At 38.8% G+C, this 14341-nt stretch overlaps 1 protein-coding gene across 12 annotated transcripts in view; it reads right to left on the minus strand.

The window, feature by feature from the left end:
- Nucleotides 1-14341, minus strand: part of ZNF385B (zinc finger protein 385B) — a 300973-nt gene that overhangs the window by 91568 nt on the left and 195064 nt on the right. For 2 of the 12 annotated variants that reach the window (XM_043525349.1, XM_043525347.1), the window contains exons 1-2: nt 13454-13592; nt 12683-12751 (exon numbers count right to left, since the gene is read on the minus strand). The exons of 6 other annotated variants lie outside the window; for them this stretch is intronic. Coding sequence is in view for 1 of the 6 variants with exons in the window: in XM_037912971.2 (XP_037768899.1) it covers nt 13454-13532 (79 nt within the window). In the remaining 5 variants the exon portion in view is untranslated. Of the gene's footprint in view, nt 1-1485; nt 2310-12682; nt 12752-13453; nt 13631-14341 lie in introns of those variants that run through there. 4 more of the 12 variants (XM_043525346.1, XM_043525345.1, XM_037912971.2 and 1 more) reach the window with 3 other exon arrangements.

Below are 14341 nucleotides of genomic sequence, written 5' to 3' on the forward strand. Positions count from 1 at the left end.
TCAAATTTGTATGCAAATATGAACCAAGCAGGAATACTGGCAAAACAAAGATATAGCTGACAATGTTCATTATCACTATAAATTTAGCAGATGTTTATCATTTCATTAGCATATTAAGGATGCAGACATTTTACTGTGTCAGATTGTTTTAAATCAGTAGTAAATCTTGGGCATAAATAAGTGATCTTTCTTGCAAATTCATTCACCCACCTCAACCTGCTAGTTTAAACACTGTTTTACCATATTTTTTATTGTAATGGCTTCAAGAACTAAGAAAACTCTTTCCACGTTTACTCTTAGGATATATGCTACAAAAGAAATATCTGGTGTTTGGATTAAAATAATTAAAAACAACCAACAAGATTTCCGACAAGCTTGTTTCCTGGTGTTCTGTCTATCATGTGACTTATTTTTTCTAGTTCATCTGCTGCTGCTGCTCTGACTCCAGCTGCAATAATTATCTACAGTTACATCATCAGGTTCAAGAAACAGGCAGAGACTTTGCCAAAAAATATTAGTCCTCAGCAGGAGGTTTTCACACCACTCTGAAAAGCTAAGGGATGAAATCAGTTTTTTAAATCCTAGCTGAAGATCCAGAGTGCTTCCCATTTTATTAGAATAATACATATTATATGTAAATATTAGAGAGCTCTCCCAGCGTGATTAAAAAAAACCCACCTCCACGAGAGGAATAGCTCCCAGCACTGGGAGCTGTGCACGATCTACACTGCCACTTTACAGCACTGAAACTGGCAGCACTCAGAGGGGTGTTTCTTCACACCCCTGCAGTGCTGTAAAGTGCCAGCATAGACAAGCTCTTGGGGTTGCTTTGCATTGTAATAACCACCACTCAAGGCAACTTTTGCCTGCAGAAGGTGCAAATAAGTGGGATGGTAGCAGAATAGGAACTTCTGAAGGAATGGGGGGGGGTTTCTGAGTTTTCTTTTCTCCTTTTAGTGCTGCATTTTCAGAACATCAGGCCAGATCATCAAAGCAACTGTTGGAATTTAGAACACACCTTCAAGGTGGACAACAGTCATCCCCTTGGTTGTGCAGACACTGGCTGAATTCATTCATAGCCTGCAATCATAGTGCACTCAGTCATCCTCACCTTAGATTTTAGATTGTCATCCAATGTACCTGATTTTTCCTTTAAAGGCTTGGAACCCTTATGAGCAGACATGAGATGTTTAAAATGGGTTAAATCTCATATTCTATGAAAATTCACTGTGCACACATCTATGACCCTTTTCAGGGCCGTAAAGCTTTCAGTACCATTTACTAATTTGTAATAAGAACTTTTGAACATTGTCAAAAATATTTTTGAACAATACAGTGAAGTAAAGTGTTTTTTAAATATAAACAATTCTGAGCCAGAGGCAAAACAGGCTTTCCGACTGAATAAAGTTTGCTTCAGCTCCACTGCCTATATCCTGAAAAGGATCATTACATTAAAAAAAAAGAGAGTCTTGTATGAGTCCTTACCTTAAACTTGAGTTCCTCGTGTCGCTGACATATCAGGCAGTCTAGTTCCTCCAGCAATCACAGTTACTCACTAGTTGTAGTACTTCTTCCTAGATAATGCCAGCTCATTCAATATCCTCTCACTCTCTTCTGCCAGCTCTTCCTTGGCCTTCCTCGCTTTCTCTTCCTTCCCTTAGGTATGCAATTTAATGCTGCTTAGCAAGTCTCCCATCTTCCATGCAAAGTACATGTCCCAACCATCTGAGCTCTCTTTCTCTGCTAAAATTTTTAGCATGTCCTGTTCTGTCAGCACCCCTATTCTCACATTTGTTATTTTGTCTTTGCACGAAAAGCATAATATCTTCCTCAGCCATCTGTAATGGGCAGCTTCCAGTCTCATCCTGTCAGTCACCACCATCAGCCAAATCTCTGCTCTGTACAGCAGCAAGCTCAGTACAATCGCAGGGTATAGTCTGACCTTCAGTTTAGTGGGGAGACCTCTCTTTGAGCAGATGGTGTTCACCCTTCCAAAAGTGCTGTTTGCTTTTCCTAATCTTGTATGAATCGCTTTATTGCAGCCATCTTCAAATGTCATCACGCTCCCCAGATAGCAGAACTTTTCCACCCTCTTCCAATTCTTTTCCATCCACACACACCTTTGCATCTGTTGTTCCATTTCCTACCTTCCTAATCTTTGTTTTCTCTGCCTTTACTTTCAGTCCAATTTTTGCTAATACAAGGAGGATTGGTGATAAACATCCTTGTCTAACTCCCGTCATAATATCAAACCACGCACCCAACCCTGTATCCAATCTTACACTATACATCTACTTCTATTATATAAAGTATTATGTTGAGCAGCTTGTCTGATATCTGATAGCTTCTAGTAATATTCCACAGTGGGTGTCTCTGTAGAGACTATAGAACACTTTCTTAAAGTCAATAGAGTTGATGAAAATGGGGCTTTGCTAAGCAGTAGCTTTTTCAGTGATCTGTCGAAGAGTGAATGTCTGTTCAAAACATGATCTACCTGGATGGAACTCAGCCTGTTTTTCATACAATGCTTCATCCACTGCTTTCTTCATTCTATTCAGTATCCTAGTAGTCCATACTTTGCCAAGGTTTGATAATAGTACAATACCTCTCCAATTTGTGCACCAAGTAAGATCACCTTTTTTGGCAACACCATAGTAATACCATCTTTCTAGTCTTGTGGCACTTGTTCTTTCATCCATATTTCATTACAGTGTCTTGGTAACTGCTCAGTAAGAATTTCATCTCCTTTAGTACCTCTGCTTGAATTCTATCAACCCAAGGAACTTTCTCCTGTTTGAGGCCTTTGATTTAATTTCATTGGGTGTTATTGGCCCCTCTTCTATTTCTAACTTAGCATTGGCATTTCTCTTGAACAAGTGCATGATCATTGATTCTGGACAGTTTAATTTGGCATGGAAATGTTCTTTCCATCATCTGACTTGTTCTTCATGTATTTTCTGTCCATGAGAGTTCCTGATGGGCATCCCAAACCTGAGCCATTCTTTTTAGGTGACAGATCTGAGGAACTGTCCCAGATTGAGGTATCATTAGAGGAGGTTTGGGAACAAATCGATAAATTAAACAGCAATAAGTGACCAGGACCAGACTGTATTCACCCAAGAGTTCTGAAGGAACTCAAACGTGAAATTGCAGAACTACTAACTGTATTCTGTAACCTATCATTGAAATCAGCTTCTGTACCAGATGACTGGAGGACAGCTAATGTGATGCCAATTTTTAGAAAGGGCTTCAGAGGTGATCCCAGCAATTACAGGCCTGTAAGCCTGACTTCAGTACGGGGCAAACTGGCTGAAACTATAAGAAAGAACAATATTGTCAGACATATAGATGAACATAATTTGTTGAGGAAGAGTCAATGTGGTTTTAGTAAAGGGAAATCATGCCTCACCAATCTACTAGAATTCTGTGAGAGGGTCAACAAGCACGTGGACCAAGGCGATCCAGTGGATATAGTGTACGTAGATTTTCAGAAAGCCTTTGACAAGGCTCCTCACCAAAGGCTCTTATGCAAAGTAAGCTGCCACGGGATAAGAGAGAAGGTGCTCACGTGGATTAGTAACTGGCTAAAAGATAGTAAACAAAGGGTAGGTATAAATGGTCAGTTTTCAGAATGGAGAGAGGTAAATCGTGGTGTCCCCCAGGGGTCTGTTCTGGGACCAGTCCTAATTTAACATATTCATAAATGATCTGGAAAAGCGGATAAACAGTGAGGTGGCAAAATTTGCGGATGATACAAAATAACTAAAGATAGTTAAGACCCAGGCAGACTGCAAAGAGCTACAGAAGGATCTCTCAAAACTGGGTGACTGGGCAACAAAATGGCAGATGAAATTTAATGTTGATAAACGCAAAGTAATGCACATTGGAAAGCATAATCCCAACTATACATTTAAAATGATAGGGTCCAAATTAGTTGTTACCACTCAAGAAAGAGATCTTGGAGTCATGGATAGTTCTCTGAAAACATTCACTCAATGTGCAGCAGCAGTCAAAAAAGCGAACAGAATGCTGGGAATAATTAAGAAAGGGATAGATAATAGGACAGAAAATATCATGTTGCCTCTACATAAATCCATGGTACGCCCACATCTTGAATACTATGTGCAGATGGGGTCACCGCAGCTAACAAAAGATATATTGGAATTGGAAAAGGTTCAGAAAAGGGCAACAAAAATGATTAGGGGTATGGAATGGCTTCTGTATGAGCAGAGATTAATAAAACTGGGACTTTTCAGCTTGGAAAAGAGACAACTAAGGGGAGATATGATTGAGGTCTATAAAATCATCACTGGTGTAGAGAAAGTAGATAAGGAAGTATTGTTTACTACGTCTCATAACACAAGAACTAGGGGTCACCAAATGAAATTAATAGGCAGCAGGTTTAAAACAAATAAAAGGAAGTATTTCTTCACACAATGCACAGTCAACCTGTGGAAGTCCTTGCCAGAGGATATTGTGAAGGCCAACACCATAACAGGGTTCAAAAAAGAACTAGATAAATTAATGAAGGATAGGTCCATCAATGGCTATTAGCCAGGATGGGCAGGAATGGTGTCCCTAGCCTCTCTTTGCCAGAAGCTGGGAATGAGCGATGGGGAATGGATCATTTGATGATTATCTGTTCTGTTCATTCCCTCTGGGGCAACTGGCACTGGCCACTGTCGGAAGACAGAATACTGGGATAGCTGGACCTTTGGTCTGACCCAGTAGGGCCAATTCTTATGTTCTTATCACCTGAGAGAGTCTGGTTCTTCTTGAGAGGTCTTTCACTGTTCTATGAAGCTGCTTCAAGTCTCCCCTTTGCGCTGCTTCTGCTGCTTCTGCAGTTTTCTACTGATCCCACACATTTCTATCTTTCCTGAAACTCTTCTTTATCCTTTTCTCTGTATTTTGCATCCATCTCTAAGAGTTGGGCATTTGTCTTGCACTCTTCCTTTTTTGCTTTCATAACTTTCTGCTAGTCAGTAACTGCCCATGTTCCAGATGTAATTCATTCATCTTTCTTCTGCCATCTTTGGCAGCCCACTTCTTCCTCTGTTGTCTTGACTACCATCTTCCTCCAGTTTGACCATATGTCTTCCTGCCTTTCAACAGCTTGGTCCTGGTAAACACTGGGTATGGTTGTGAAGTGCAGTCTGGAATCTGACCTGTTTCTTTCTGCTTGGACTTCTCTATGGCTGTAACACCCTTTTTTTTGGTCCATCTTTGTGATCTTTTTGAGTTTGACTTTTAAGGTGGACTCTAAAAAATAATGATCCGAGCCAACATCTACTCCTCTGAGGACTCTGACATCCCTCAAAGAAGTCCTTTAAATCCTTATTACACTTATTTATAGACAACTATATGGAGAGTGATGTGTTCAAGTAAATCATATTTTTAATGATCTAATGAAATATGTATTAAAAATAATCAATTAGGGTTCTTCCCTTCAAAGCAGAATCACTGTTAAAATGATGCTCCACTATCTGGATCCCTGCTGCAATATGACCCATTACTATCTACTTTCATTAGGAGCTGATATTTCCAGAAATGACATACAAATATAGTGAACCCTTGCAGGTCACTAAATCTACGGATTTATATGACTCATCACCACAGTATCTGAATTACATGTACTTAAAACCAGAAATTCTCTCTCCCTCCCTCCCCTGATCAATTTATAGGCTATGGGGATTTTCTGTTTATTTTTTTGCTTAGTTGTGTGAGTGGAAGTGTTGTATGTCTCTGAGTATATCTGAAAGAGAGAGAGAGAGAGAGATTGATTACTAAGAGAAAGCTAAGTCAAATAAATGAATTTTGTATTGGGTTGTGAAAATGGTGAGGTGCAAGTATCAGAATATTGAAGGAAAGCCATATTTTAGAAGTAGTGCATTAAGCATTTTCAGGAAGGTGAACTTTGAGATTTCTGCCAACCCCCTCCCCCCGCAAAAAAACCCCAAACACAATGCTATGTGACTAAATCTATCAGGTTTTCTTCCATTTTTCCCCCTAAAACACAGTCAGCAGAATAAAAGCTAGTGCTTGCCATATGCTACCACTAGGCTATCGTGGCTTGTCAGAGCTAAAGGAGAGAGAGCGAATTTCAAGATCAATTCTTTCTCTGAATTTCCCAAATGGCAAATTAATATGATCCTGAGAGAGCAGCACTGCCCAGGCAACATAACTTATATTTAAAAATAACTTGTGAATCAAAACAGCAGTGTGTATGAGAACACTTCCATTGCTTTCCACTGACAATAGGAAAAATACTAAGCAGTTTATATCCCCAAAGCACTGTACTAATTAATGAATGAGTTCCTTCAAGAGTCAATATGATTACCACTAAAACCTTTGTGATGCATACATAATTTGATGTCTAGAAGTTGTATCGACTTCATTCCTCTCAAACCTTATTCAAACATCAATGGAACAGTCAATTCTTCCACTGACCTATGAAGTGATCTAAAGAATATGAAGCACTTCCATCAACATACATGGCTACCTCTTTAAAACCTGTAGAATTGTCAAAGGTGGTATTTCAAAAGGCAGTAGGAATGACTATTCATCCAGATTGGTTACTAATGGCTATTGGATAGGATATGATTAGTAGAAAGTCCACTTGCCCCAAAATCAGGAGGCAAGGCAATCTGCAGAAACACTTTATTTTAGTCCATGTCTGACCTTGCATAGGAACAAAACTAGAGAAACCGACACACCAAACATTTTGGATCTCATTAGGTTCTGAAGGGTTTTGCCTTTTTGACATAACTGCTGCAACAAACTCTGCATTCATTTCATATGGCATAACCATATTGTATAAACTGAAGGAACTATATAGATAAGTTATAGCACTATTATAGATAACTAACTCAACTTCACATAATAAACAAGCCAGACTATGAAAATCATTCTGTCCTTCTAAATGAAAATGTGGAATGTAACACTAATATTTCCATTATTAATCATCCACAAAGAAATGTCTTATGATTATATGTATTAACAGGATTGTACATGTATGCTCTCTCGCACTCTGAGTGTAGAAAAGCAGATACTTTGAACTAAAGTGTTTCTACATGTCAGATGTATTTAAGATTTCTCCTAAACATGCCATACAGTATACAAACCTGGAATGAAATCCTGACCCTTTTGCCGTTAATTGGAGTTTTGACCTAATATCATGCCAGGATTTCACACCCCCACTTACTTATTTTTCCACACAATATTAGGAGTTATAAACAGCTTGCAAAAAATGTAAGTGTACAATAAAAAAAGTTTATAGTCAATATATAGGATTTATTTGTATATTGATTATGCAGTTGAGAGATATACAGAAAAAATATCTGAAGAGTTCCCAGAATAACTAGTTCAGCTAAAAATGATTGCTAGTAAATAACTGGGTAAATAATTTACATGACAGGACAACACATTTTCATTCACTTCACATCTGTGGAAATGTTTATGAGGTTTTCGTCCTGGGATGTTGTACCTACAAAATACACAGTACAATGATTTACCCATAATCCCTTTTCCAATATCAAGCTCACAACATCAACAGCATGTGTTATCAAAGTAAAACATGCCACCAATAAAAATGTTCTGAGCTCTGACTTCAGCAGGGACTGGATGAAGCCCAATATCTTAAATTGTTTAAATATAATATAAAAGAATAAAACCATAACTAGTCAATTTAATTACCTCACTAGCCTAATTATAAATGCACTTCATCCTGTGAAATAGGCTCCATTCTTAGACCCTACAAGCATTATACACATGCTTAACTTTAAACATGTAAGTAGTCCCACTGACATCAATGGGAATACTCACCATCCTTGAAATTAAGTGTATGCACAAGGCTAAGAGAGATTGGGGCCTTCCTCACTAGAATAGTGAGCTGTTTGTAGGGTTGCAGCAGTCATGTTAGTCCCAGGATATGATAGAGATAAGGTAAGTCTGGTAATATCTTTTACTGGACCAATTTCTAATATACTAAAAGATATTATCTCACCTAACTTGTGTGTCTGGAATACTGAGGATTGACTGTACACCATTTTCATTTCTGTGAATTAAGATGTTTTTTTCCTCAGTAGAATTTTCTCCCTCAAATCCCTCATGACTAAAGGAAATTTTTCCATTTAAAAAATATGTATAAAACAGATTGTGACTACCATGCATGTAGTTCACATGTGTGGAGCTTATCACAAAAAAGTTGATGTTTTCAATCAGTTAAAATATTTATAATTAATAATATATGAAAGCCATTCTACGAATTTGTTCTCGAGTCTCTAGAATTCAGTAGTGGATCAAAAATTAGAAACAGAAAAAAACAGATGTGTATCTTAAAGCTTTTTGTGGTTAAAGAAAAACAATACTTTCAATATTTTAGAGGAAAATGAATCGTTAATCAAGAAAAGCTGTAATTTACACCTGTAACTCTTTTACATGTTAAACAGCTTAAAAATCAACAACAAATCATCCTGGACTTTGTATTGTAAATACCAAAAAGGGCAAAAAGAGTGTCTAAACAATTAGAACTGAGAAAGGTATTTTAACCTCTTCACCTGAAATGATCTTGTTAAAATTGTTAGGTCACAGCTGTTTGAATTAACCTTCATAGCGCCTATATCTTTATGATAACCTGTTCAAATTTTAACCTGTATAGTATTTATCTCTCTCTAACGTTTGTCCTGCATGTGCTCCTGAACAATACAAATTTCAGAAGAGGAAATACTCATTCCATATACCATTTCATTTCGGCAGCCACTGTGCTGTACTGTTCCACTTGTTTCTTTTTCAATATTTATATTTCCAAGTCAAATGAACCCTAGAAACACCATACTAATACCAGTGCATATTTATTAGTATTGGCTGTTTGTCAAGCTTAAGCAATTAAATAAATTAAGAAGCATCCCTCATTACATTTAGAAGCAATGTGCTGGCTGCTGTACAACTGTGATTTGCTTTTATCTGTAGGTAGCATGGAAATATTTGTCATTTGTTTCTCTAAAAAGCTAATTTTGCAGACTTCTAAAACAAACAAAGCCATTTGTTCCATTAGAAAGCTGTGTGGCATGTCAGAACGTAGCATATTCTACTCTGCTGCACTGGACTGTTCCATTCTAAATAAACATGGTTGGCTATTAAATCATGCAGTACTCTTAGGTACTATGAGCAAAATCTTGGCCCTACTGAAGACAATGGGAGTTTTGCTTGTTGACCACAATAGGTCAGGATTTCACCCTATATATTTGTGACTCTTCAGCTTATTCCTAAACAAAGATTATCACACACAGAACTGGCTAGATCCTTGATCTCAGTATGGCTGCTTTGAATTGTACCAGGGCATAAAGCCAGCCGAACCAGTCAGTGGAGCATTCACTCAAAATGGAGGAATTCACAGGTGGTGCACCCCCACCTCAATCCCAGAAACGGGGATGAGCCAAAGAAAGGAAGCATAGCCAGGGTGTCCCTATGCTGTTGCAATTCCCCACTGTTGAAACAGCCTTTTGGGACCATAGGTAGCTGGGTTTAAATTAAGCTGCACTAGCATAAGCTCGGGACCAGCATCTCCGGCCCTCCTGCTTTTCTCTCTCATGCTGTAGGTTCTCCCACTCTAGACTCCTCTGGTTCAGGGAACTCCATCTCAACAGGGTCCAGTTGCTACATGCACTCCAGGACTCCTCATCTATGCCTCTGCCTGAGCCCCCGTTGTCCTCCTCATAATGTCCTAGTTTGTTCAAGCCTGTCTTCCTCAACATCTGCAGGTGCTCTGAATGAACTAGGTCATCCTCCCCAGTCCTTATCTGGTTCTGGGATGCCATTTCTTTTCTGGTCATCAGATCATATCAGACTAACCAGCTGTGTCTTTTTCAGCTCTCTAGAGTTTTGGTTCCTTTCTTTGCATAATTCTACTAGCTGACTTTTCCTGAGCTGTAGATAGCTCTTTATTTCTGTCTTTTCCCATTGTCTTCCCCAAAAGAACACAAGAAAATAAATTCTTACTTTTTCCTTCTACAATTCTTTTTTTTTTTTTTTTTTTTTTTTTTTGCTGGGCACTTATTGGAAGTTCATCACTGTCACAATCCTGACAACGTATCATAGTTACAGGGCTGCTTGAACCTCTGTCCCCTTTCTGGTCTCTCTGAGTGTACCCCATTAGGTGTCAGGCTTGTGCCTTTACTTGTCTGGGCAGGTGTGCTGGAACAATTTGTGTATGTGTGGGAGGGGGTGTGTGCTCAAAGCCATTAAACACAACTGTAAGCCCTGTATATGATAGAAACCACTTCAAGTCAGGAGGTGCTGCCACACCCCCAGTTCCAGCACCTGTGTGTCTGGGCTGGAATTTTACAATTCTCCCACATTTAGACCAGAATCTGGGTTCAACACCCCATCTTTGCCAACCATTTATTGTTATGCAGGACTGAATGGATACCTGCATCTCTTCCCTTCGGCAGTCTGTGACCAGGGCTATACAGTGATGAACAGCCTTCTTCAAAGAAGCAGGTTTATTTAGTTAATGGAACAAAACATACAAGAAAATGATTTTAAAACAAGAAACAGGCTCCTTGCATGGTTAGACTCATCCAATCACACACTTTACTACAAGCTACATTATATGGGCTTCCTGCTTGAGTTATAAGTGCAGAACAAACCCAACTTACATTCTTTTAGCAAACTCTAGAGTTCCTGGGACCCAGCCTGGTCTCAGTTTGCCTTCACAGAAAGTCTGTTTCCCTCTCTCATGGAACAATCTCTTTTTGAATGCCTGATCCCCTTTACCCTATTGTTCAATGGCTTTTTCTTAGAACAGTGGCTCTCAACCTTTTCAGACTATTGTACCCCTTTCAGAAGCCTGATTTGTCTGGAGTACTTGCAAGTTTCATCTCACTTAAAATCTACTTGCTTACAAAATCAGGCATAAAAATACAAAAGTGTCACAGCACACTATTACTGAAAAATTGGTTACTTCCTCATTTTTACCCTACAATTATAAAACAAATCAACTGGAATGTAAATATTGTACTTAAATTTCAGTAGAGAGTATATAGAGCAGTGTAAACAAGTCATTGTCTGTATGAAATTTTAGTGTTTACTGACTTTGCTAGTGCTTTTTATGTAGCCTGTTGTAAAACTAAGCAAATGATGAGTTGATGTACCCCCTGGAAGACCTTTGCATAACCCCAGGGGTATGTGTACCCCTGGTAGAGAACCACTGTCTTAGAGGGCCTAGGTGGGAAGTCCTTCTTTTGCCTGAGACTTTTTTTTCCCAGTTGGCCAGTCAGTCCATCTGAAGGTACACCTTCACTGAGAGAAGAAAAAAAAAGAGGTGTGTTCTTAACTTCAGTTACCTAGCCCAAGTTCAAATAGCAGTGAAGACACAGCAATTCTGCTTTTAACTGAGGCTAGCAGCTGGTGTTAAAGTCTGTAGAGGGGGACTTAGAGTTAAACTCAAGCTTATGTCTACCAAGAGTGTGCAGAAACACATTTTGGTTCCAGATGCATAGTCACCACCAAGCAACTCCACATACATCACACTAGCCACTTCTCTAAAGACAGAGTTAGTTTTATCCAAAGGAACTTTGAGGCTTATCTAAATTATATAGAACTTCCAAACCCTTTGAGATTCAGCCAGAGGCCTAAGAATTTGATATTTTCCCCCTGCCTTTTGTATATATAATCATCTCAGAGTAGTTTGGCCACCTGACCGTGGGCTTCACAAAACACAAAATACTTCACTTTTTCTCCATCTAGGTTCTTATACCAGCACCCATCACCCTAGTATTTGAGTATCTTTTAGAAAAATCATCTTTGTTGCAGGTAGGCACAGAGAATTGGATTTTCAACTAAATGACTATTTACACAGAATGTATTTCTGCTAAAAAAAAATCTTCAATTTTTGTCAGAAAAGCCAAAAATCTGAAAATTGAAAATTTTAATTTTTTCAATAGAAAGTCAAATTTTTCTGTGGAAAAAAAATTCCAACAAGCTCTACAGCTAGGTTCTTTCTTACAAAAGAGGTGTTTTACTCAAGGCATAAGCAGCATTTTGGAGGCTGGATGAAGGGGTGTCAATGCAAACCAAACAAAAGTATCCTTTATTGTGCTGAAAAATTTGTCAGATTCAGGTTCTGACAAACTTTCAAAGGGAAAATATTTTGCAGATGGGAGTCCTAAACTGGTTGTGGACAGGAAGCGCCTCCAAGATGAGCCTAACACAGGTGTTATGTGTTCGCAGCACCTTGCCCCAGTCAGGAGAGTGGCACCTACATTCTGCACTTACTGGAGTTTCCAGGGACACATCAAGTATAGATCTGAGTACAGTAGAGTATTTTAGCCTGGAGGTAAAAAATACATGGAGGACTATTGTGAGGTCAGTATTTACAAGCAATGTCAAAGCCACTGCTACATCTTATTTGAGATGAACTACAGTCAGTTACTTTTTTCCAGATCCCTACCTCATTTAGGTGGTAGGAGAGTATGAGTCAAATCTGAAATTTAAAGACGTTGAGTAAAGTATCAGCTGCGTATTGATGATAATGCAGTCCAAATAACTTTGTGGGTCAAGTGCAAGACTTGGAGTCAGGATGACTAGATTCTGTTCCTGGCTCTGACACATACTGTGTGACCATCGACAAGACCCTTAATCTCGGTTTTCCAATCTGGTAAATGGGACTAAAAATACTCACCTCACAGTAGTGTTCAGAGACTTAATTTATTAACGTCTGTAAAGTGCTCTGAGGTCCTCAGACAAGTCACTATAGAAACAAAAAATTATTATTGCACTAATCTTCCTCCTCTCACTGCTACTCTTTTCCCCCATCCTCTGCATCCCCTCTACTCCCTAAGTTATTACTCTTCCTTCTCTCAGTGTTTCAGAACATTCTCTCACCGCACTGTATGACTAGCCAAATCCCCCCATGTCAACTGTGAGCTATTACAGCTCCTCCTCCTATCCCAATGCTTTGGGAGGGATCGGAAGGAGTGTGTGGAGACACAGAAAGCTTCTAATAATTGTTCCAACTTTTAACAAGTTCTGGTTGTAATGTGATAACATCACTGGAACAAGAATGACAGCAAACTATAAATAGGACTGTTAGGCTACACAACAACTAAGTTAGCAACTTTCTTTAACATAGAAGGGGGAAAAAAGGCAAAACTTGCTTTGATACTTCATAAATTCTGGTCCATATTTATCCCTTTTGTGATTCCATTGACTTCAATAGAGTTATATCAGGGATTAATTTTCCCTTGTATATTTACTGTATTTGCAGGAAAAATTTTCAGGAAAAGATTGGATTAACCAATAAACAAACCCCCCTGCCTTCCAAAAACAACAAAAGACAGCTATTTTAACTGAATACTTCTTTACTTTCTCCTAAATTAATTTCCGATGTGTTATATTTATAGTCACAGTGGGGGGGAACCCCTGTATGTGCTCAACACAGAGTAATGCTTACCTTGGTTTGTAAGATCATAGTCCATGACCACTTCAGCATTATATGTGGAATTAGATTTAGAGAAAAAGAATTCCTTCATTTCACTGGGGTGCTTTTGTGATGTTTGGTGCGAGGAGACAGCAGGCAAGTGATAAGTCTGAACAAATCATATGTGCTGTAATTGCTGCTTAGCTCTAATTACTGTTCAGGACTGTGTTTGCAACTTGATTCCAGAGGGAGGACAGCCTACCTAATGACATCATCAGACCAAATATAACCTAAAAGACTGACAATATATATTTTAATAGTGTTTCTACAGGCCGTTTTAAAGCTGTTGAAAAGTAGATACTGTTCTTATATAGATTAAAACTTCAGCTGTGTGTTTTTATGGCTTGTTTTTAAAGATTTTTTAAAAAACAAATGGCATCAGCCCCAAATCATGGGCATTTTAGGTGAAGTGGGAGGAAACAGTGCCAGGAACTGCTTAGTGCACATAGGCAGTGTGGTGTAGTGGCTAGGTCACCCATCAGGGAATCAGAAAACCTACGTGCTGAGCACTGTCTCTGCCACTAACTTGTGTGCCCTTAGGCACATCACTTTACCTCATCTGGGCTCCAATCAGGAATAGGGCCTACCTAAACTAATTACTATTTGTAATTTTTAAAAATAAAAAACACAAAATTTCAATTCTGACCCTAAGCTGCTCAGCAGTGTCCCTTTACTGCCAAGCATGAAAAAATCCTAGTGAGAGACTTGATGAAATACAAAACTATAGCCCAAACTGGTGAACTTTGATGAAGACTAGTCTGTGGAAGATATATCATTAGAGAAACTCATTTTACATTGCAAGCAGCTGTCTGCTTATTCTGCCAGGACAGGACAAGGAGGAGTCCTGAGACTGTAACTTTT

The sequence above is a fragment of the Chelonia mydas genome, chromosome 11, assembly GCF_015237465.2.
Source record: "Chelonia mydas isolate rCheMyd1 chromosome 11, rCheMyd1.pri.v2, whole genome shotgun sequence".
In the NCBI taxonomy this organism is placed as follows: domain Eukaryota; kingdom Metazoa; phylum Chordata; order Testudines; family Cheloniidae; genus Chelonia; species Chelonia mydas.